General features: G+C 31.5%; 1 protein-coding gene across 2 annotated transcripts in view; it reads left to right on the forward strand.

Annotated features, from left to right (window-relative positions):
- LOC114332241 (poly [ADP-ribose] polymerase) overlaps positions 1-26,547 on the forward strand; it is a 99,105-nt gene that overhangs the window by 51,091 nt on the left and 21,467 nt on the right. For both annotated transcript variants that reach the window (XM_028281998.2, XM_028281999.2), the window contains 3 exons: positions 1,651-1,960; positions 6,246-6,542; positions 17,317-17,498. In XM_028281998.2, coding sequence (XP_028137799.2) covers positions 1,651-1,960; positions 6,246-6,542; positions 17,317-17,498 — 789 coding nt within the window. The remainder of the gene's footprint in view (positions 1-1,650; positions 1,961-6,245; positions 6,543-17,316; positions 17,499-26,547) is intronic.

A 26,547-nucleotide genomic window follows, 5' to 3' on the forward strand; every position in this document is an offset into this window, starting at 1 on the left:
GAGAGGGTATTATAATATTCGTTAAAATATTAAGCCGGCCTCAAACGACTCGTGTACTTCGCAAGTATCTATGGGAGCGTTCAAGTATTACGATTTTTGACCCTCCCCCCCCCTACGTAACGCACTCCAATGGGCGTTTAACTATGGCGTAATGCAATTTTTGAAGATTTTTGACCCCCCCCCCAACATATACGTCTATATTTCAAAGTTCTTCTCAGTCTTTCAGTGTGTCATTAATGAGGTAATATAATGTGATTTTAAGAATGTAGAGAATCATAGCATGACATTTTAGTTAAATCTGACACTTGTCAGAATCGTAATCGTAATTTGGTATAAAAACAAATCAATTGTGTTTATTTCATTTATAAAAAGGTATTTTCTTTTATTTGTATAGTCTTATAAATTGTACAGATTATAGTCGTATAGATAATAATATTATTAATATTATTATATATTATATAAATTATTTTTTGTTCGATTATAGCGCCATCTATCAACAACCAGAATAAATGTTATAAACGATTTTAATCACGGACGTACCTTTTTTCTGTCACTTACAACTCAATGCGTTAGAAAGAAATCGAAAAACTGTGACACACTGAAAGATGCCTGTAAGAAGGATATAAAAATCTGAACTAACACTCTCTGGCCACTTTAAACTCATTTTGTTGATTTGAAGGATAACTTTTTACGCAGACTCACGAGATAATAGTGATTCAAGTCGACCAACAAATGTTCATACACTTCAAACCTGATTCAACTTGTCTGAGAAATGTCAAGTTGAACGATAAAGTTTGACTCGATCAATCTAAACAATAAAAAAAGAATGTGTGTGTACTTTGTACGCACGTAAGAAGTTATACTTCTATTATATGATTTCTTAAAAATAAATATACTTTAAACAGTTTGTATTAATTTTTTTTAAACACCAAACTAATTTTGTGCTTACCACTTTCAAAAAAATAAAAAAAAAAGTATAGGATTGCTCCGGATTCGAACTCAAGACCTCTCGATCTCTAGCCGAATGCTATACCAAATACGCTACGAGGACTGTGTCTGTATCGGTTCGGACGTATTTAATGACAATTCACGATAACAAACAGACAAGGTGAAGTATAATAAATATACAATAAAATGTTTTAAAAATCCTCATCTTACTCCTGAAGAAGACAATCCAAAGACACAAAAATTATAATAAATATATTTACTAAAAACACTAATATATTCTTTTCACACCTTTTCTTGCACTGATATATTTATACATAACTTGAAAGATTTAGCAACTAAACGCCATACTGTATGTGTGCGCATGCGCGCAGTATTATGAAATTTTACTCTTAATCACGCCTAAAGAAGTATAACTTCAAAAAGGCTGTTATGAAACTTGTATTATTAAATGAGTAATTTACACAAAGTCATCAAATTATTTGTCTGATGCCGTTGATTGAGGTATTGAGGGGATGCTTATAATATATGTACTTATATACTTATACTACAGAGTAAAATATATATGGACAATTTTCCTTTAAATTTAAACAAATGTTATTTAATAGTTTAAAAAAAATTCAGTGATCTATAAATAGGACGCTGGTCTATTTTTAGATCACTGAATAAATCACTGATAAGTTATTGACGTCGTGATATTTACAGCCTACGGTACGCCTGCCACAGCCAGCATCCACCAGCTCTAATTCGAAATCACAAAGCATTTTCACCATGTTCGTACCAGAATCTGTCAAGTTGAAGTCTGAAGGAGGAACTGCGGTGGATCCCGACTCTGGGCTCCAAAATACAACCCATGTGTACCAAAATGGCAACGATAAATATACCGCCATTTTAGGTTTGACTGACATTCAGTCGGGGAAGAATAGTTATTATAAGTTGCAGTTGCTGGAAGCTGACGGCAGAGACAGTTATTGGGTGTTTAGATCTTGGGGAAGAATTGGAACCACGATTGGAGGTAGGTACGGATGCTTCGGTGTTACGTGTTCTCTACTCTTCTTTATGGCTTGGAAGCGTGAACATTAAAACAAGTCCATTTGAATAAGTTGGCCGCTTTTGAATTTTGGTGTTACAGAAGAATCCTACGAATATCATGGATTCAAAGAATGTCAAGTGTGGAAGTAATTAGAAGGATAGAACATAAAGCGGAAATAATATTAACTATCAAAAGATGAAAACTGGATTACTTGGGACATGTGATGAGAGGGCAAAAATACTCATTATTACAACTTATTATGCAAGGCAAAATCAAAAGAAAGCCAAATGTGGGAAGACGAAGAACAATCCTGGCTTAAGAACTTACGGGAATGGCTCGAATGCAGTAGTGCAGAGCTATTTAGAGCAGCAGTCAATAGGGTCCGCATTACCATGATGATTTCCAACCTTCGATAGAAGATGGGACTTAAAGAAGAAGACGGATACAAAAATATCAGTAGTACATATTTTTACCTTTATTTTATTTAAACTTGTAACAAGTTTAGTTCATACTATGTTTCTATATCTTATATGTATTTGCCTTGTTCCCAGCCAACCAAATAACGTTTACAAAACGTTGAAAAAACGTCAAAATTATCACCAAACGACGTCAGTTTATCACGTTTTTTCGACGTCGAAAATTACGTGAATATGTCCCACCATAATTCACGTCATTTTATCACGTTTTAAATACGTGATATGAAAAACGTAGTTTTTACGTCGATTTGTCCCACCATAACTCACGTAATTTTTATCACGTTTTAAATACGTGATATGAAAAACATAGTTTTTTTATAAGCAATCTTAGAAGGCTAAAAATTAATTTAATTAAACTCAATAACAATAACACATAATGAATTACTTCATTAACAGAAACTAATCATCAAAAACAAATAAACATAACCTCAAATAGTTGTCAAGAAGAATTTCTGTAACAAACTGTTGGTATACATACCATACTCAAAATGGTCTGGACCTATGTGATACAGCAGCAAAATCCAGCCTATCCATAATGAGATTATAATCTAGTGTAACGCTCTATAGTGCTTTTCATCCATTGTCATCTATATAGAGCGGCAGTCAACAGGGTCCGCATTGCCATGATGATTTCCAACCTTCGATAGAAGATGGAACTTTAAGTAGAAGACGGATACAAAAATATCAGTAGTACATATTTTTACCTTTATTTTATTTAAACTTGTAACAAGTTTAGTTTATACTATGTTTCTATATCTTATATTTGCCTTTTCAATATAACTCCTACGTCATTATACCAGGTAGAAAGCGACACCTATTTCTACGCTCTGCAACTTTATTCGCACTTTTAATTATATTGGCCAATTATATTAGTCCTGGTTACTGGATAATTGTCAAGGCCATAGTCCAAAAAAATAATAAGAAGAAAAAATAAGATTCAGGTTATGTTATTAACACGTAAACAACTGTATGTAGTAAATAAAATTAGTTGTTAAAATGCAGTACTGCAAGCAAAATACAATTAATTAAATTTACCTTTATATAATAATTGCTTATCATATCAATATTGTGGAGCAACATATAATTTTTCTTCTTCAATAAAAGTAGATATGAAATGTACGTCAATTTGACAATTTCAATTGACAATATGAATTGCCTGTGAATCACAGGCGAAGACCTAGACTTAGAAGGAAAAATAATAAAAAACACTAAAGAATATAGATACCTGGGAGTTACATTGACGGAAGATGGAAACGACGAAACAGACATACAACAAAAATTAGGTAGAGGAAGAGCCATCACAAGTCAGATAAACTCATTACTATGGAGTAAAGATATACGAGAAAGTACAAAAAAACAACTATATAAAACATTTATTGAAAGTACAGTTACATATGGCTCAGAAATCTGGACAATAAATAAGAAAATGCAGAACCGAATAAACGCAGTAGAGAACAATTTTTGGCGAAGATGCTGTAGATTAACATTACACGATCATGTAAGAACCGATAGAATAAAAGAAATGATGAAGGTGGAAACAACATTAACGGATACGATAGAGAGAAAACAACTATCCTGGTACGGACACATGAAAAGAATGCATGATGAGAGATTACCAATTAAAACCTGGAGGTGGATCCCAAAAAGAAGAAGGAAAAAAGGAAGACCAAAAAAGTCTTGGGAAAAAGGGATCAATATAGCCATGAATAGAAGAAATATAGAAATAGATTCATGGCAAAACAGAAAACAATGGCGTACGAATTGCGATAAACGGCATATGATGCTGTAAAACAGTCGCTATATATATATATATATATATATATATATATATATATATATATATATATACAAGTAGTATTTTGATTGACTTGATTGGAAATACGAATTTCACAAATTTTTTTGGGTATTGAAGTCAAATTGGGGCTTTAAAGTATACTATTGTCTAATATTCGAGCTTTCGGAAATGTTTATTTCCTTTTTTCAAGAATGTCTACAATGCAATAAGAAAAAAAAAATATTAGAATATTTATCAAAGAACAAATAGTAATGAGTAACTTACCAGAATTTAGATTATAAAAAAATGTTGGTTACTATACATAAGATTAAAAATATCAATGGTAAACGGCTGTTGTACATTTTGAATAACATAAAAAACAATAAAAATTCTTAGCAAAAACACTTAACAAAGGATAAAAATTAGTTAAATTTTGAAGTAATGATCTAAATTTGATTGACTTTTAAAAAGTTGTTTATCATAAATACATGGCTGACAAAAACTAAATGTAACTATGGTAATAGTATATAGGTGTTTATAAGGAATTGAATAAAAATCTATGATAAGAAAATAAGGAAATTTATGTTTTCAAAAAGTAGAAAAGTTAATGTTAAATATTAGTGATATTAATTAATTTTGTCAAAGTTTGGTACCAATTTCAAATTTCAATTTCTTTTTATCAAAAGATTTTTCAAATCTCCTGTACTTTTGAAATTGGTACCAAACTTTGACAAAATTAATTAATATCACTAATATTTAACATTAACTTTTCTACTTTTTGAAAACATAAATTTCCTTATTTTCTTATCATAGATTTTTATTCAATTCCTTATAAACACCTATATACTATTACCATAGTTACATTTAGTTTTTGTCAGCCATGTATTTATGATAAACAACTTTTTAAAAGTCAATCAAATTTAGATCATTACTTCAAAATTTAACTAATTTTTATCCTTTGTTAAGTGTTTTTGCTAAGAATTTTTATTGTTTTTTATGTTATTCAAAATGTACAACAGCCGTTTACCATTGATATTTTTAATCTTATGTATAGTAACCAACATTTTTTTATAATCTAAATTCTGGTAAGTTACTCATTACTATTTGTTCTTTGATAAATATTCTAATATTTTTTTTTTCTTATTGCATTGTAGACATTCTTGAAAAAAGGAAATAAACATTTCCGAAAGCTCGAATATTAGACAATAGTATACTTTAAAGCCCCAATTTGACTTCAATACCCAAAAAAAAAAATTTGTGAAATTCGTATATATATATATATATATATATATATATATATATATATATATATAAATATATATATATATATATATATATATATATATATATACAATATGAATTATTTAAGAAAGTTGCAATATTTCTCCGCTATTCGCGCACGATCGTTTCTCAATTCCATTCCTAGTACTTGCACACCGCGAATAGTCGCAGAAATAGTACACGTAACACATCAATCGAAGCGTATTGAAAAGTTGAGTTTTAATGTTTAGTTCCTGTTTTGAAGTCATTTCTGTTTAAACAATGATGATCCAAAGTTTATTAAAAATGACTCAAAATTAGTAAAATCGTATATCGATCGACGCATTACACGAACCGTTCAAATATCGACTTCCAGTTCTACTTTCGATTACTTTGGGTGAAAACCTAGGACTTACGAAGTCCAATTACTTGTTTTTGATGCAAGTATATCTTTGTTCGTTATAACATAATATATCTTAGATCTTTGTCCACAGGTGTTATTGAATCTATAATTATGTTGGTCTTTGTGGTCAAAAAACGTGTTGTTTATTCTCGTGTCGTTATTCGTTAAAAAAAGTTTATTTTTATTTCCTGTTTCTCTTTCAGAGCTTGAGCTATTTCTTGGTCTCTTGTGTTCAGTGATCTAATGTTCCATGTAGTAACCACTACTCAACTTCTTAAAAACCATAGGAATAATAATTTACCAACCTGATGATATTTCATTTCATTTTGTCATTGTTATTTTCTCTCGCAACAGGTAAAAAACTTGAAGAGATGGACTCTTTGATCGACGCCAAAGAAAACTTCGAAAAAGTGTACAAAGAGAAATCTGGAAACGAGTGGCGGAATAGACACAACTTTAAAAAAGTCCCTGGAAGAAAGTACCCCATCGAGATGGACTACTTAGAGGAGGAGGCTCAAAAACTGGACATCGTCGAGTGCGATTCGAAGCTGCATCCCCGAGTACAAGATCTCATCAAAGTTATATTTGATGTGAACACTATGAAAAATCTTATGTTGGAGTTCGAGTTGGATACAAAAAAAATGCCCTTGGGTGAGTAAATTTATTTGATTTAGATTTATTAGACATATTGAAAGGGAAGTTTGTTTCATACATTTCTAAGAGATTTACTTAACCATTATTCAGGGGCGTAACAGAGGCCCCTGCAGCGTGAAGCTTGCGGGGGCCCCAATCGCTTAGGGGCCCCATCTTGTCATCTGATATTATGTAAAAATCTGTTATTGTTATATTATTTTACGTTGTGTGTTTAAAATTAAAAACGTAAATTTCTAGATAGACGTATTTGCCAAGTGAATCATCTCATAATATCTAGAAACTTAATCCCTTCCGGCCTACCGAAATTTTATGGTAACGACAATAAACTATAATGCTTTGTAGGTGACTATTGAAAGATTCGAGAATTGCAATTTGCCGAAATTTTCTTTTTAATATTTACCTACGTTTAGTATTTTGATACAATTATCCAGAGGCGTAACAGAGGCCCCCGCAGCATGAAGCCTCAATATGTCAAGGGCCCCATCTTGTTGTCTAATATATGTAAAAATGTGTTTTTATATTATTTGCATACATACGTTTTTTGCAGTGCATAAGCAGTGCAGTATTGAAAATGAAGTTGTCCATCCGAATTAATAAAATTGTAGATATTATATTCGCTGACAGTAGATAGTGCACGAAGAAAGTTGTTCATGTCATAGAATAATACTAATGTAATCATTTAATAATTTTTGTTCTATTTTATTCTATACCAATAAAGATGAAAAATTTAAGTCGTCATAAACAATGCATGAATACACCAATAGCTCAGTAAATGACAGTTTTGGAGTGAAATTATCAGAGTCACTACGGACGTATTTGCTTGACAATTTGGATTTAGGTTCTAGTTACACTCCACTTCAAAGTTGGATTTATGCCGTTGGTTGCTTTTACTTCGGGGGGTGACACGCCTCCTTGGGGTAAAAAACATACGTTTAAAATAAGTCCGGAAATGTATAAATTTACTAATTACAGTAGACTCGCGATTATCCGACTCTCGGTTATCCGAGCCCCTCGGTTAACCGAGGCAAAAGTCATAACTGGTGAGTTACAACTTTCAACCTTGGCGCAACATCGCCGCCTCAAAAACAGGAATGAAGCTTACGCAAAAATCAAACAAATATTTTTTTAAACAGTAATATTGATAAGGTAAATGTTTTTATCTTTTATAGACAGTAAAAGTTATTAGTTTTGTGATTAAAATATCCACAGTTATGGTTATTTACGTGTTTTTCTATCAACATAACCAATCTCAGTGTTAACCGAGTTTTTCCATATCCGAGGTAGTCACGGTCCCAGATACCTCGAATAATCGCGAGTCTACTGTATAAGCAACTTTTTTTCTTCTATAGAGTTTCTTTATCTATGCTAATACTTTTCAAGTCATTTGCGAGTGAAAATGTTTATTAAAAAAAAATAACGTTTTCAGACGGGTTTTCTGCAAGTAACTCAAAAATAATTATTTATCGAATTCAATATTAGATATCGAAAAAATATTTGTAGCCAAAATGTAGCTTATAAGATTCAGAAAATGGTGTACTTATTCACGAAGTCCATGAAGACACAGTAAAAGCACAGTTGAAGCTTATGGTAGGGGAGCCCAAGCGGGGATTTTTGCAGTTACTCGAGCGCGTCAGATTAGCATATGGGGAGAAACCTGGTACGTGTGGGGAGAAACACGACTTACCACGTAGAGGGGTGGGGGTAAATTTAATATTTTAAACACGAATCCCGCGATATTTCGTGAAATGAACATCAGATCGAAAAACTGTAAAATACACTTATTCAATATTTTTGAAAAATCTATCGAATGGCATCAAACACGACCCCCCTTGGATGTGGGGTGGGGGGTTACTTTAAAATCTTAAATAGGAGTCCTCATTTTTTATTGCAGATTTGGATTCATTACGTAAAAATAAGTAACTTTCATTCGAAACATTTTTTCGAATTATGGATATATGGCGTTATAATCGGAAAAAACGCTTGTTGGAAAAGGAAAATTAAATTAAATAATGGCAAGCGCCCACTAAAATGGAAAACTCTACTTAACTTTTTTTGGTTTTGGGACCTACTCTTCACAACCCAATAGGTCCCCAAAGCGCTTGAGTGACTGCACATTTAGCATACTTTGCTCCCCTACCATTATGAAAAATTATTCTTATTTGTCCAATTCCAAATCGAATATTTCAACCTGAAATAACCAAAAAATAAAACAATTTTCTGGAAAACCTCTTACAACTTTTTTAAATGTTTCAAAAAAGCTTTATTTTTATTTTTTATAAAAGTTTCTAGCACCAAAACTATACGAGTTACGCTCAAAATAAAGTTGGCCCCTTTTTTGGTAAAAAAAAATCGTGAAAATCTGCCGCTCTTTCGCACCCCAAATAAAATTTATCATTAGCGCTTTACCATTTACTTTAAATATTTATTGTTTATATGATCTGTAAGTTTGACCGGTTCAAAATTCTTATTTTTGAAAAATTTTAAAAGTTTTTTTATTTTGGAAAAATGCCTTTTTTCAAAATAACTTAAAAAGTATTAGTGATACGAAAAATCTCAAAGAGTAAAGAAATGTAGGTAGGTCTTGCTTTTATAAATATTTTGGCTTTATTTTGTTTTTCTGTAAGACAAAAATTGGTTAAGACATGGCTGTTTAAAATTTGCATGTACTCGTGATTAGTGACTCGTTCAAGCCCTTAAACTAGAACCCTTTTAAAAATAAGCACTTTGAACCGGTGAAACTTACAGGTCGTATAAAAAAGTTAGGTAATTTTTAAGGCGATAATGATTAGTTTCATTTGGCGTGCTAAATATGGGGAGATTTTCACAATTTTTTACCAAAAAATACGATTAACTGTATTTTGAGCGTAACTGGCTTAGTTCTGATGCTATAAATTTTTTTAAAAAATAAATCTTCTTTTAAACACTTTAAAAAAGTTCTAATGAATTTCCCCGAACAGTATTTCATTTTTTACTCATATCACGTTAAAAGATTCGATTTGAAATTTGACGAATAAGAAAAACTTTTCATGCGCTACCAGTTTTCTTTTACTGAGTCGATAGACTTCATTTTTGTTTCACATTTTTTATAAGCTAGATACATTTTTGCTAACAATATTCTTTTCGATCGACTACTTACTCTTTGAATCGCGAAAAATCGCCTAAAAACGTGGTTTTTTTTGTTGAACAATAAACATTTTTACTCATAAATAACTCGAAAAGTCTTGAGTTGACCACTTCGGTGGTGACACTGAAAATTACACGGTATCGCCATATTTTACGTTGATTTACTGGGCTGTAACACATATAAGTATTTGTTACACATGTCGCATTGGGTAATTTTTTAAAGGGGGCCCCGACGGAGTTTGTTACGCCACTGCCAATATTGTAATATTTTTAGTGGTAGGTATCAGTTAAAAATCATACATTCGACTTTGGATTAGTTTATTCCAAATTTCTTTTACACTATTGGTACGAGTTATACTCTTTTAACATCTCGTTCTGAAAATACATTCTCTACTTCACAGATCTGTCTCAAGCCAGTGGCGTGCTGGCCATATAAATGAAACGGTGCAATCACCGAGAGGCTGCGGCCTCTTGAGGCCGGCCAAATAAGTTTTTTTTTCACAAAAATTTCTAGATCTGATGTAACAACAATTTTTTTTTAATTTCGAATCGAATGATGTTAACAAAATATTTCACAAAAATTTAAATCTATTTTGATTGTAAAATACAGTTTAAGTAAATTAATAAGACTATATGTACATACATGATTGCTACAGATAAATAAGCATTTATTAACTCTCTCAGTGACACAAGTATTCTTGTGAAAGAAGCTTTTCAACGTTGAAATACATAAAAAATAGGTTAAGAAGTAATTTAACACAAGATCACTTAGAAACATTTGTGCTAATGGCTATAGAAAAAGACACTTTGTATGAGCCTAAAAATAATGAAATAATCGACGAATTTGCTCAAAAATCTTCTTTAAGGGCGTAGGCGCAAAATTTTCGCACCAATGTGTTTTAAATGCATTTATTTATTTTTTTTTTTCGAATCCTGAGAAAACTAATAAGTATTGTTGAAAAATTAAACGCAGATTGAAAGATTGCATTATTACAGAGGGCCGAAAGTCCCTGCAAGGTACTATAATGTTTATTTTAATAAGTTACAGTGGTAAAAAAAAAGAGAAAATTTAGTGTGATTTTTAATTTCAAATATCTCATTCAAAAGAAACTTTTTTTACGGTATTGCAAAATAATGTTTAGATTAATGCGTTGTATTAACATTTAAATATTGTTAAATTAAAGTATTTGTACTGTACTTGTATTTGTACTCTCTTGTATAATTATTATTGATTTACTAAAATTCAACTTAATACATAATTGAAAAATTCTCAAAATTTTATTTTATTTTCATCTTTTAATCACATTAAATGTATATATTGCGTAGTCCATGTGGTGAGACCGCTCCCGTCTGGAAAAATTTCTGATTCGGTTTCTTTGTGGATTCCTATTCAAAAATGTCACCCTTAAACAAATGTGAAGGGTGTCGGGCGAAATTTTTGGCAGAAATTGTTTAAACAATTTTTTTAAACAAATACAAGAGATCACGTTTTTTTGCTCCCAAGCATATATTTTTAAGTTTTGTAGGTCATTCTAAACAAGAATCTTGTAAATTTTCTCAAAAATTGATAGTTTTCGAGTTATAGGCGATTTAAAATATGAAAAATGCGAAAATACGCATTTTCGAGGCCTAAAAACTCATATTTAAATTAGTATTTTTGAGGTTCCCATATACTTAAATTGAAGTTTTAACATTCAGCTTCAAAATTCTGAAGAGTGATTGCGTCTGACCTTAATTTAAACCGTTGTTTTTTAATTGTTAAATATGCGTGTTTATCCGATTTTTTGCCGGTGCGGCGAGCTGTATTTCAAAAATCTCCTATTTTCCTCCGAAAAATATTTTTTCTAGATTCTTTGGGACATTCTAAATAAACTATGTTTCTTGACATTTTTCTCAAAAGTTAACAGTTTTTAAAGTTATAAGCGATTTAAAATCCAAAAATGCGTTGTTTTGGCAATTTTCGAATTTTAAATCGCTTATAACTTTAAAACTATTAACTTTTGAGAAAAATGCCAAGAAACTTATTTTATTTAGAATATCCCAAAGAATATAGAAAAAATATTTTTCGGAGGTAAATAGGAGATTTTTGAGATACAGCTCGCCGCACCGGCAAAAAAATCGGATAAACACGCATATTTAACAATTAAAAACCAACGGTATAAATTAAGGTTAAACGCGATCACTCTTCAGAATCTTGAAGAATAATGTTTAACCTTCAAAATAAGTATCTGGCAACCTCAAAAATACTAATTTAAATATGAGTTTTTAATGCGTATTTTCGCATTTTTCAGATTTTAAATCGCCTATAACTCGAAAACTATCAATTTTTAGGAAAAAATGAAAAATATCTTTCTTTTTTAGAATGACCCAGAAAACCTAAAAATAAATGTCCTAAATAAAAAAAAACGTGATCTTTTGTATTTGTTTAAAAAAATTGTTTAAACAATTTCTGCCCAAAAATTCCGCCCGGCACCCTTCAGATTTGTTTAAAGGAGACATTTTTGAATAGGAATCCACAAAGAAACCGAATCAGAAATTTTTTCGGACGGGAGCGGTCTCACCACATATTTATTCAGGAAATTATGGTTTCTGCCTTACTGCAAACAACATACATGTGATAATATTTATTATTTGTAAGATTGCTTATTCTTAAATAATAAAACAGCAAATTTTAAACAATTTCATTGAATTTAAAGTTTAATGTTTGATTAAAAATAATTTATATTTTTGTATTTTTGTTTTATAAATAACGATTAAAACATCCTGAAAATAGAATGTAAAATGAGGATGGGAGGCCGCTTTTCTATAAAATCACCGGGCCACTTGAAAAGTTCCAGCACGCCACTGCCTCATGCCTCGGGCGGGCACGTTTTTATAAATTACAACAGTGGGCGCACAGCGCGCGGCTGCGCTTTATGCCGCAAGTAGAAAAAAGTATAAATGAAATTCAAAAGGTACAAATTTATCCTTAATATAAATAATCATAAATCTGACATGTTAAAAGAAATCTTTTATTTAAAAAAGTACAAAAATAAAATAATATTCTACAACATAATAAAGTAAAAGTTATCTACCAGCAATTTTATTATATTTATTATAATTTTATTGCTGGAATCGAATCTTATGACTGTATATACAGGGTGTAACAAAAATACAGGTCATAAATTAAATCACATATTCTGGGACCAAAAATAGTTCGAATGAACTTAACTTACCTTAGTATAAATATGCACATAAAAAAAGTTATAGCCCTTTGAAGTTACAAAATGAAAATCGATTTTTTCGAATATATCGAAAACTATTAGAGATTTTTTATTGAAAATGGATACGTGGCATACTTACGGCAGGAGCATCTTAAAGAAAAATCATAGTGAAATTTGTGCTCCCCATAAAAATTTTATGGGGGTTTTGTTCCCTTAAACCCCCCAAACTTTTCTGTACTTTCCAATTAAATTATTATTGTGGTACCATTAGTTAAATTCAATATTTTTAAAACTTTTTTGGCTCTCAGTATTTTTTCGATAAGGCAGTTTTTATCGAGTTGCGGCTTCTTTTTTAGTATGTTTACATAAAAATTTTATGGGGGTTTTGTTCCTTTAAACCCCCCAAATGTTTGTGTACGCTCCAATTAAACTATTAATGCGATACCATTAGTTAAACAAAATGTTTTTAAAACTTTTTTGCCTCTGTATTTTTTCAAGAAGGCAACTTTTATCGAGATATGGCTTATTTTTTAATACGGTTCAAAATATACCTAAAAATGTAAATCATACATAAATTTTCATATTTTTACCTAGTCTCCATAATCGTACTTAACCATATACAAATATGTGGTGGATTTGAAAAATATTCAAAATATCTCGATAAAAACTGAATTTTCGAAAAAGTACTAAGAGCCAAAAAAGTTTTAAAAATAGTGTGTTTAAGTAATGGTACTACAATAACAATTTAATTGGAACGTACACAAAAGTTTGGGGGGGTTTAAAGGAACTAAACCCCCATAAAATTTTTATAGGGTGTCCAAATTTCACTATAATTTTTTTTTAAGATGCTACTGTCAGAAAAATGCCATATGTCCATTTTCAATAAAAAATCTTTAATAGTTTTCGATATATTGGAAAAAATCGATTTTCATTTTGTAACTTCATAGGGTTGTAACTTTTTTTATATGCACATTTGTACTAAGGTAAGTTAGGCTCAATCAAACTATTTTTGGTCCCAGAATATGTGATTAAATTTATGACCTGTATTTTCGTTACACCCTGTATAGTATAGTATAGTTGCTCCAAAAGATGGCATAACCCAGACATCCAAAGTGAAAGTTATCCTTCAACACCAAATTGTTCTATATGGTCCACACAATGTCCAGAAAAAAGTCACACCATTTTGAGCGTCGGGTTTGGGGGGGAGAGGGGGGAGAAATTGGTAAATTCGTAGTTTTTTAAGTTTTTCGCCAATGTTTCTAAAACTATGCGGTTTAGCATGAACAACCTTCTATACAAAATTGTTCTACATTAAATTTGAAATAAAAAAGGCCCTATGCATAATCTTTCTAAAATGAATGGTTCCAAAGTTACGGAGGTAGTATAGTATAACTGGTCCAAAAAAAGGCCTAACCCAAACATACAAAGTAAAAGTTTTCCTTCAACACCAAAATGTTCTATATGGCCCACATATTGTTCAGTAAAAAGTTACACCATTTTGAGCGTCCGGTTTGGGAGGGAGATGGGAGAGAAGCCGGTAAATTAGTCGTTTTTTAAGTTTTTCGTCAATATTTCTAAAACTATGCTTTAGCGTAAACAATGTTATATACAAAAATGTTCTACATGAAATTTAAAACAAAAAATGTTGTATACATAATTGTTATAAAATCAACGGTTCCAGAGTTACGGAGGGTTAAAAGTGAGGTTTTCGATACTTTTTATATTTTTTGGGCAATATTTATGATATATGTAACTATACCAAAAACCCAGACATCCAAAGTGAAAGTTATCCTTCAACACCAAATTGTTCTATATGGTCCACATAATGTTCCGAAAAAAGTCACACCATTTTGAGCGTCTGGTTTGGGGGGGGGGGGAGAGGGGGGAGAAATCGGTAAATATAAAAAGTATCGAAAACCTCCACTTTTCACCCTCCGTAACTCTGGAACCGTTGATTTTATAACAATTATGTATAGAACCTATTTTGTTTTAAATTTTATGTAGAACATGTTTCTATAGAACATTCCTTACGCTAAAGCATAGTTTTAATAATATTGACGAAAAACATAAAAAAACTACTAATTTACCGACTTCTCCCCCATCTCCCCCCCAAACCGGACGCTCAAAATGCTGTAACTTTTTACTGAACAATATGTGGACCATATAGAACATTTTGGTGTTGGAGGAAAACTTTTACTTTGGATGTTTGGGTTAGGCCTTTTTTTGGACCAATTATACTATAGTACCTCCATAACTTTGGAACCATTCATTTTAGAAAGATTATGCATAGGGCCTTTTTTATTTCAAATTTAATGTAGAACAATTTTGTATAGAGGGTTGTTCATGCTAAACCGCTTAGTTTTAGAAATATTGACGAAAAACGTAAAAAACTATGAATTTGCAGATTTCTCCCTCCTCTCCCCCCCCCCCCAAATCCGACGCTCAAAATGGTGTGACTTTTTTCTGAACATTATGTGGACCATATAGAACAATTTGGTGTTGGAGGATAACTTTCACTTTGGATGTCTGGGTTTGGGTCTAACTATACCATACTAATATTAATAATACAGGTATGCAAAGTCCGCAGATAGTGTGCTACTTTTTTTATAAACAAAATGGCGCCCGAAAATCGTGTTTTTTTCAATTTTTGCTCTATAACTCCAAAGATTTTAACTTAACACCAAAAACACCCAAATAAAAATTCACCGTAATTAAATTCTCCGGAAAATGCGGGTTTTTCCAACCAAATCTTTAATCCTCAACTAAAATTTTAGATACGTAATTGTCTATCAATAATTAAATAGCTTGGTAACATAAAAGCTCTTTCCGTATAGATTATAATTCCAGAAGCCGATGGACATTTAATGAACAGTTTAGCAACAATTGAATTGTTAATTAAAAATTTACGGTCGCTATAATAACCACAATAATTATGATACATAAGAATAATTATGATTTTTATATAAAAACACACTGTACCTATCTAATGTACTTACAGAATTAAAATTTGACTATTTAGGCGGCCTCAGGAATATTTTCAAATTATAAACAATTTTTTGGCTTATAAACAAATAGAATATCTCGGGAACTATTAAATTGAATTAAATCATGAAAACGATATTGGAAAGAAAGCGGCAAGAAAGCGGAGTTGTTGATTAAATAATATTGATATATAGTGTATTTGATAAATAATTGATTTAAGACGTGAACTTTATAAAAAGTGATTTATTGTGTATTATTTATGGAAGATAGAAGCAGAGAATACATCAAGATATACTCTGTGATCCAAGTATTTTGTTGTTAAAGATGTTCAAAATTCATGTTCCACAGTAACAATATATTATTAAAAAATTACTTTAACACTTTTCCTCTTTTCTCGATTGAGTAGGTATTAGTTTCTGTTGTAGGTACATATAAACTATTACAATCACTGAATACATAGTTAGTGAAAAAATTATCTGTAGTAATTGCACAAGAGCTCTAAAATTATTGAATTTTTCCCGAGTGACACTTTGACAGTTTTAATTTCACGAGCCCAAGGCGAGTGCAATTATGTCAAAGTGTCACGAGGGCAAAAATTCTATATTAATTTTAGAGATCGAGCGCAATTTGTTGCGATTATTTCATGAATAAAACTGTTCAACACCAAATTTTATTGTAATTTATTTATGTAAGTACAAATTAGTACAATTAAACACACAGTTGTTATAAATATTAATTTGACGGTTGAAAGTCATCACTTTTATAATTTTTAAAACATTAATTGTCATTAATGTCACTGAATGTATTTTTTCGTAGCAACGAAGGGCATCTGACGTAATATACTTGACGACGGGAAATTATCAAAAATTATCGGGTATAATATCACAAGAGAGTGAGAATAAATTGAAAATAATGCGACAGTTTTTCGAAAATTTGTTGTCTGGCAATAGACACAGTGGCTATTACCCAATGACAACAAATTTGAGTAAAAATGAAGCATTATTTTCTTATTTATTCTTACTGTCGTGTGATATTCGTAAGATTATTTTTTAATATGTATATTATGGATATTTTCTTGAATGTGACAGTTGTCAAAACTAGGAAACTGGTTGCCATTAAACAGAAACAATCTACTTTAAAAAATTCTATCGGTAATTTTCTACAGTAGATAATTCTCAGTATAATTTTAATCTGATTGAACAGAATTAAACACGTGATCAAATATCTTACTATACGATTGGAAGTTAAAATCATCAAAAAATAATCGATTTAATTTAGATTTATGTAGCTTTCTATTTCTATATAAAAAAGGGAATATGGAAAAATCCAGACCCTTTTAAAAGAGAATTCCCTTTCAATTACAGTCTAAATACGAGGACTGGCCACGTACCTAAGAGGTGGAGGCCATGAAACTAAAAGAAGAAGAAGAACATCATCTTATCTTATATGTTTTCTTCTTCTAGGTAAATTGAGTAAAGCCCAAATTCAAAAAGCCTTCGGAGTTTTGAGCGAATTGCAAACTCTGATAAACGAAAAAGCAGAAAGATCCAGATTTATAGATGCCTCCAACAGATTTTACACGTTCATACCTCACTCCTTCGGTGTCGACAATCCACCAATCTTAGACGATCCCGAAGTTATCAAGGTAAGTTTTTATTATAGTACTTCGACGAAGTAGTTTTCAATCCTAATAGTAAATTATTAATATTGAAAATATTAAAAATATTACTAAAATATTTTTAAAGTGAAAACTTATTGGTACACTTTCCTGGTGACACCTCCAAGACTTCTACAATTTGCAAGTCAAATGGATGCTGCAGTGAAGACGAGAGGGAAGGAATTCTACACTATACAATTCACATCCCCCGTCTGCAGCTGGTAAAGTTCCAACGGAAAAATGCACCTAGTTACTCTACGGAGTAATACGACTATAAAATAAAAATGTATACCATTTTTATTCAGTTGCAATGCGAAGGCAAATCAATCTTACTTTTCAATTAGAATACGGAGTGCAGTCCAGTCCCTTAAATCGCGATTTTCGGCTCTTATTGGAGCCTTCATCGGAAGGAACGTAGGCACTGTTCTCCATATTTTAACTGATTCGCATCGAGAGGTTTTCCCACCCATTGCAACTGAAGTGATGATAGTAGGTGGCTAGCGCCATCTGGCATTGAAAGACGAAGTAGTTTTCAATCCTAATAGTAAATTATTAATATTGAAAATATTAAAAATATTACTAAAAGATTTTTAAATTGAAAACTTATTGGTACACTTTCCTGGTGACACCTCCAAGACTTCTACAATTTGCAAGTCAAATGGATGCTGCAGTGAAGACGAGAGGGAAGGAATTCTACACTATGCAATTCACATCCCCCGTCTGCAGCTGGTAAAGTTCCAACGGAAAAATGCACCTAGTTACTCTACGGAGTAATACGACTATAAAATAAAAATGTATACCATTTTTATTCAGTTGCAATGCGAAGGCAAAACAATCTTACTTTTCAATTAGAATACGGAGTGCAGTCCAGTCCGTTGAATCGCGATTTTCGGCTCTTATTGGAGCCTTCATCGGAAGGAACGTAGGCACTCTTCTCCATATTTTAACTGATTCGCATCGAGAGGTTTTCCCACCGTTGGAACTTTACCAGCTGCAGACGGGGGATGTGAATTGCATAGTGTAGAATTCCTTCCCTCTCGTCTTCACTGCAGCATCCATTTGACTTGCAAATTGTAGAAGTCTTGGAGGTGTCACCAGGAAAGTGTACCAATAAGTTTTCAATTTAAAAATCTTTTAGTAATATTTTTAATATTTTCAATATTAATAATTTACTATTAGGATTGAAAACTACTTCGTCTTTCAATGCCAGATGGCGCTAGCCACCTACTATCATCACTTCAGTTGCAATGGGTGGGAAAACCTCTCGATACGAATTAGTTAAAATATAGAGAACAGTGCCTACGTTCCTTCCGATGAAGGCTCCAATAAGAGCCGAAAATCGCGGTTCAAGGGACTGGACTACACTCCGTATTCTAATTGAAAAGTAAGATTGTTTTGCCTTCGCATTGCAACTGAATAAAAATGGTATACATTTTTATTTTACAGTACTTCGCTATTCAAAATAAGTATTTAAATAAAGTGGCAGAAAATTTCTGTTGTAAATTTACATTGAAGTATTTTTGTTAGTGCATTGTGTTAGTAAAATAGCATTTTTCTCTCCTTCATGTGGGGCGTTTTTCGCAATTTCATCACCCAAAAATACCATTAACACTAGAATATTCCGCATTAATGGCTTTTTCTTTCTGAAGGTATTAGATAAACACAATACCGAAGCAAAAAGTTTGCCAGTTTTGTTTGCGCATTTGGTCGCTTTGGATGGCTTTCGTCTGCTCTACTTAGTGCCGGATTAACCATTAGGCAAAGTAGGCAGTTGCCTAGGGGCCTCGGCCCCAAAGGGGGCCTCGCGGGGACCAAAACGAAAAAATGTTGAAAGATTCAAATATCGCGCAATACCATAAACGTTATGGTGGACGTATAAAGCTACATTACAATGCATACTTTTGTTCACATAGAAAGCATATGCTGTGGGAATACATCGCTAATAAATGCCCTTTGGTAGAAAGACCAGTACTACAGATGGAAACAAGAATCGAAAGTGAGCAAAAATCATAAGAAACATCAGGAGAAAGAAAAGATCCTTAATCAAAATCCAAAACAGAAGCAAAACTTATTTAAACCCAGTTTCACACGGAAATCCATAGCAAGTGAAGCAGCAACCAATGAAAATGCACGTGATGCGGAATAGAAATAACTGATGGAAACATAGCTTCCCTAACTGAAAAAGATGAAAAACCTTGTAACGACAGTTCTATTCCAGTTCAAGAAGTTAATGAACCAGAAACCGAAACTAAGTTAAAAATTGAAGTTAAAGATAAATTGGGTCCTAAATTCGGAAAACGGCATAGGATTACGGAATACAGTAACTAAAGAACTATGGACATTTTGGATTGGGAAAGGTCTTCAGAATGTAAAAACCTTGATGGAAGTCAAAAAGCTTCTTGAACGTCTTGAACGAAAAGCTTGAACATCTTTCAGCGTCAAAAAGAAATTTTGAAGGCATTACAAGATTTTTATACAATCTATGGTTTTTCGAAAACAAATCAGTGGAACAAAAATTAAAAGAGATTGGCTGACGTATTTTCCTCAGATAGAATATCGTATTTTGGGTTTCTTCAGTATGTGTACAACTTTTTTTCATCCTCTACCCACTGTTGGGAAGTTATGATCAAATGCTTAAGCCATCTCATTCGCCACGATCTAGTCCTTATAAGAACAAGCAACACATGCCATAAGACTTTTGCCTAAAGGTTAAAACGCTTTCAAATCTGCTCTTCATACTCTTGCTGAAGACACTAATCAGCAAGCCGAAACAGTTCATGAGTATTTGTTGAAAGAAATGTCAAAAAAAAAAGAAACATTCATAATTAATGAGTTTTGGGTAACAATTTTAGAACGCATCAACGCTGTCAGTAAATCATTGCAGAGAGAAGAGATTGAACTTGAACTTCAAACTGCAGTTCAGCTTCTAAATTCACTTTTGGAGTTCTTAAAATTCCAAAAAGATAATTTTGCTTATTACGAGCAGAGGGCCTGCGACCTACAATACTCTGAATATATTCTCTACTATTAGGGGAGTGCAATTAGAACGAAAACATGCATTGTTTCGGAAAAATTCAAACAAGCTTATATTTTTCTAAAACTTTTTTTGTTAGTTTGTATACATGTTAAAGTAAAAAGTTCTACTCGCAGATTTGGCCGCTAATTGTTTATTAATTGTTTAAACAATAACAATTATTTTGTATAAATAATTTTAAAAATATCGTTAAATGCATCATTTTACTTTGATCAAATATGTTTCTATTTTGTTTTTGATTATACTGAATCCGAATATGGCATTACAATTTGAAAATTCTTATACATAAGTTCTTATACAGTATGTCTGCGTAGCTAGGAACCACACGGAAAACTTTTTTATTATCAATTTTACGAAAAAAAGTTATTCTTCATAAAATGCTCAGGATAGTCAAGAATCTAAAACTTAACCATCAGATATCAAATTTTATCAATTTTATACGAGTTATGTCAAAATATGAATTTCGTTAAATAGTAAAGTACCTTTATATTCCAGAATATCAAAAAATGAAAAAAATATTCAATTTTTTCTCAAATTACGGATACTCATCATCATTTTATTACAATTATGATAACTATTTTATTATTACTTTTACGAAAAAAAGTTATTCTTTATAAAATACTCTCACTGGTCTAAAATCTAAGATACAACCAATAGATATCAAACTTTTTTAATTTTATACCAGGTATGTAAAAAATATGAATTTTTCTTAAGAGTTAAGTGCCTTTATTATTTACAATATTTTAAATAGAATTATGTAATTGAACACTAAAACAAATTTTTTAATTCCAAACAACTTTTCTTATTCGATATTTTTACAACGACTTTTAACAACTTCGATATTGTGAAATGTAAAGGTACTTTACTCTTGAGTGAAATTCATATTTTTTGACATACCTAGTATAAAATTAATTAAATTTGATATTTGATGATTGCATCTTAGATTATATACGATGCAGAGTATTTTATAAAGAATAACTTTTTTTAGAAAAACTGATAATAAAAAATTTATCTTAAGGTTCCAAGTTACGCAGACATACTGTATAAGAGCTAAAAAAATTTTGCTGAACATTTATTATTGTTGAAGCTTATTATTAAATGTATTTTAGGAAAGTTTTACAGAAAAAAGTTGTAATCACTTTGTATAAACATTTTTTTAGCTGGTAATTTTCGGTTTTTGTATTACATTTTTGGTGTCCTTCTTAATTATCTCAAAAAGAAATAGTTTATTTCATTTATAAAGTAAAATAATTTAGTGCATTTTAACGACTACATCCTAAGCTTTAAAAAATCACTTATAAAACTGTAATAGATCTGTTCAAACTTGAGTAATACTGTCTTAAAGTGGTGATAATTCAATAAAACTACGAAGATTTCAAAAATTACATTTTTTGAGACGTCATATCATTTGAATTAAATTTTTGAGATTTTTTTTGAATGAAACATTATTTAGCAAGATGCTTGAAAGGTAAAAATGTGCAAAATTAAGGGTTTTGTAAGAAAAATTGTATTAGTTACACATGTTTAAATCATTTTTAAACAAAATTCATGTAAGGCTCATTTTCCGCGCACACCGTACTTATGCCCATACATTTTATTTCTTTTTATTATAACCATAAGATAGTTTAATTATTCTTCTTTCACGTTCAATTTGTAAAATTTCATTTGATCCATTAGTTAAAGAATTACATTAAAATAACTCAACCGTGCACTTCGCCGTACGCTAGTTTAAAGTGCGCCAATGTTTGTGAGAAGGGTGACTTTAGCGTTATAAATAAAAAATTATAGGAGATGAGATACAGATTTAATTTTAGAAAATTCTTTATATAAGGTTTTTTTTGTAATATTTTCTAAATTTTTCAATGGTCGAGTCAGTTTTTTTCTAAAATTTATATTTTCGGAGGTATTTAAAAAAACATCTAATTTCGTAGTTCATTTGTTTAATAAAAAATGAAGCACCCACTTCTGGAGTAGAACTTTTTGATATGTTGTTTATTAAACATTTCTTAATGAAAATACAAAAAGTTCTATCTTGTTTGATTTTTTCCGAAGTGAAAATCTATATGCACTCCCCTATATACTCTAATTACTGAGCTGAGTCGTCGGTTGACAGTGTACGGGTCAATGAACTCAGTATTTGTGTTTTTCCAAAATTGAGTGATACTCAAATAAAGGAGTGTGCTTCAAAACTACATAAAAACTATCCTGATGATATTGTATCTGAACTTGAAAATGAACTATAACAGTTCAAATATTTTATAGCCCAGCCTCAAACTTGTAGGGAAAATAATTTATTCCTGCTTCACAGTCAATTTGGGTTATTTCGCAACAGGAGAACGGACATTTTCAAAAATAAAAATTAGTAAAAATGGAGAAAGCTAGGTTTCTTAAGGGGCGCCTTATAGCTTGGGTTGCCTAGGGCCTAGGAAGAGGCACTGGCTCTACTGCCATTCACTCATAGCACCTCATAGTCTAAAGTAAAGTCTAAGATACGATATAAGGTCTAACTTCACCTAGCCGTTTATCGGATAAAAATTATTGGATATATGTAATTTAACATGTTAACAATTACAAAAAACAAGAGGTGCCCGATCTAATGTTGTTCTAACTATAATTAATTAATAATTAAAACGACATTTTTTTTAAAGTAAAAAAAATCGATCCTGGCAGGTATTACTTCAGATTTGTTTGGATCATTCTAAATAAAAAAGGTCTTTTGTCATTTTTCTCTAAAGTTGATCGTTTTCGAGTTATAAACAATTTGAAACTGAAAAAAGAACGAAAGGCTCAAAAACATAAGTAAAAAATATCATTTTTGAAATTACGAAGTACCTAAATTCAAGTTCAAACCTTATTCTATCAGCTCTTGATAAGTATTTTGAAACATTGTTTTTTAGTTGTTAATGGCCGTCTCCCCATAAGAAACCTTCCTCATTAACAATTTAAAAAAATATAGGTTTTAGAATAAAATATGTCTAAAATTCTTATCGGGACCCGATAGAATTAGAAGAAGGTTTGAACTTGAATTTAGGTACTTGATGGTTACAAACATGATATTTTTTACTTGTGATTTTGAGCCTTGAAAATCGTCATCTTTTGTTCTTTTTTCAGTTTTTAATTGTTTATAACTCGAAAATGATCAACTTTAAAGAAAAATTACAAAAGACCTTTTTTATTTAGAATGATCTAAAAAATCTGAAATATCTGCCTGGGTCAAAAAATATTTTATAAAACTTATAAAAAAAGTCATTTTTTAATTATTAATTAATTATAGTTACAACAAAATTAGATCGGGCAACCCTTGTTTTTTGCAATTGTTAACAGGCTAAATTACATATCCAATGATTTTTATCAGATAAACAGCTAGGTGAAGTTAGACCTTATATGGGATCCTCTACTATGAGTTGATTACTCTTAGTGGAGTCAATGAAGGTGGATATGAGTTATTACTTCAGATTTCGTTGAACCTCCATCGATTTTCATAAAAATTGGTGAGTGGTTAACGGATACCTCAAGGAACAAAGGTGACATAGTGTCAACTTGCGCTTTTTGCATTTTAGGGGTGAAATACACCCCTTTTTTAAAAATTATTTTTTAGATTTCTGAAAGTGCAGTCATTGTAAGTTTTCACTTCCTATTTTGTTGAACCTTCATCGATTTACATGAAAATCGGTAAGTAGTTAGAGGATACCTCAAGCAATAAAAGATATATAGCATCAACTTGCGCTTTTGCATTTTAGGGGTGTATACACCCAGGGCCGGCCCGTCCATATAGGCGAACTAGGCGGCCGCCTAGGGCGCAAAATCCGCCTAGGGCGCAAAATTAGGGACGTAGTACTTTCTCATGTAGTAGTTGTGTAACTCGCAGAGACAGAAAAATCACTGGGTAATGAAAGGTGAAGGATATTTTATTTTAGTTGTCTTATAAAATAAGAAAACGCAAAACTATAACTTAACGTTAACATTAATTACTCGTTTTGGCAACCTCGCTGAGCGTAAGCCTACTTAGTGGCGCAGTGGTCGCGGCAACCCCACACTCTTCACTTCAGTCAAGCCAGCAGTCATAGCGTGAACAGAATAAGAGTACTAGTCTGTCATTAGGGCGCTGCGTGTTATGCATTTTCACTTTTCAGTTTAGTGTAGTAGTGCAGTGTTGTTGACTTTGTTTGTGCATTGATTGACAGTAGTAGTAGTTGTTAATTTACGATAACAAAACTGCAAAAGGAAGTTTGAATTAACAAGTAAGTAGCTTATACTCTTCATATTTATAATTTTTTTCAGTCATCATATCATATAGGCCATTGTCATATTGTTGTTGTATATAGGCCTAAATCAAATCAAAATTGAGATTGTTTAATTATCATAACTTAAAGAAAACCCCTTGTGAACACTTGCCTCTGTTTCGCCTACGATGCCGATGTGATTGATTAGGAACTGGCTGCTGAGTGCTGGTCATGCTGGCTGCTGTTCTGGGATTTGGGCGAACTGAGTGGTTGTTTAATTTATTTAATATTACACAATATGAATGTTGAATGAATTATTAGTTTTGAAATCCACCTGGACATTTCTAATTTTGCTTCCAAATATTTATCAAAACAAATTATTTTTTGTTGAAAACAGTATAACTTGACTTTTTAAGCAAGAATGACCATTGGATTTTTTTGTAAAATTTTTTAACTTCTAATTTCTATCAAATTGATTTCAAAATTAGGCCTACTTTAAATGTATTTATAAATAATATTAAAATAATAGGCTATTAATGTAATTTTATTTAAGAGAAGTCCTTGCTTCTTGGGGGTGTAATCCTAATTTCATATCTTGAGTAAAGACATTCAAAATTTTTTCATTTTTTCAAAATGAAGTTAGCTTAATCCAATCATTGTTTTCTTTCCAGATATGATGTCAGGAAAACACTCGGGCTCTTGGTTTAAGAAAAGAAGACAGGAAAGAGAGGAGTCAGCAAAAAAAGCTAAAGGGTCTTTTGAAAAATATTTAATTAAACCAAATGACACAACTCTTAGGGAGGAAAGTTATAATGAATCACCTTCCACCTCTGGAAAAACCAACCAGCTCCTACCTCAAGAATATGCTACAGAGAAAACAGATACTGAATCACCTTCTACTTCTGGGGGAATCATCCAGATCCAACCTCAAGAATGTCCTAGGAGGATAACAGCTATTGAACCGCCATCTACTTCTGCAGAAAACAACGAACGTCAACTGCAAGAATTTCAAAATAATTTCGTTGAAATGGACGTTGACGTTACAGATAATGCAGTGGAATTACTGCCGGAAAATTCAATCTCACCCAAAGTTACGCTTGATTATGCTGATCCAGCGTCTTGGGACACTCTAAATATTAATCGCCAAACTTTACGAACCATTTTAGTAGAGCATGGACCTGACCAAGTAAAAGGAAAATTTCCGAAGGGTGTGAATAACAGAAAATTTTCTGACTTTCATTATAGAAGGAGGCTTCCAAATGGTGAATATGTGTACCGAGACTATCTTCAATACTCAAAATCTACCGACAAAGTTTTCTGTTTTTGTTGTAAGGTGTTTGGCGGCATAAATGTCTCTTCTTCATTAGGCAAAAGTGGTTGTAATGACTGGCACAATATGTCGGCCCTCCTTGAAACGCACGAAACATCAAATGATCACCTTCAAAACTTTGAAAAATGGAAAACACTGAAAAAAGCACTTAAAAAAAATTTAACTGTTGACAATGTTTATGAACAAAAAATAAAACAAGAGGAAATTTACTGGCAGAAAATTCTAGAACGGCTGTTTGCTCTCGTCAAAACTCTTGGGTCCCAAAACTTGTCATTTCGCGGCACGACAGAAAAATTAGATGTTAATGACAACGGAAATTTTTTAAAATTTATTGAATATTTGGCCATGTTTGACCCAATAATGAATGAGCATCTAAGAAAAATCAAAAGTGATGTCAACAGGCACACTCATTACTTAGGGAAAAATATACAAAATGAGATGATTCAAACT

This window comes from Diabrotica virgifera, chromosome 9 (assembly GCF_917563875.1).
Source record: "Diabrotica virgifera virgifera chromosome 9, PGI_DIABVI_V3a".
Classification (NCBI taxonomy): domain Eukaryota; kingdom Metazoa; phylum Arthropoda; class Insecta; order Coleoptera; family Chrysomelidae; genus Diabrotica; species Diabrotica virgifera.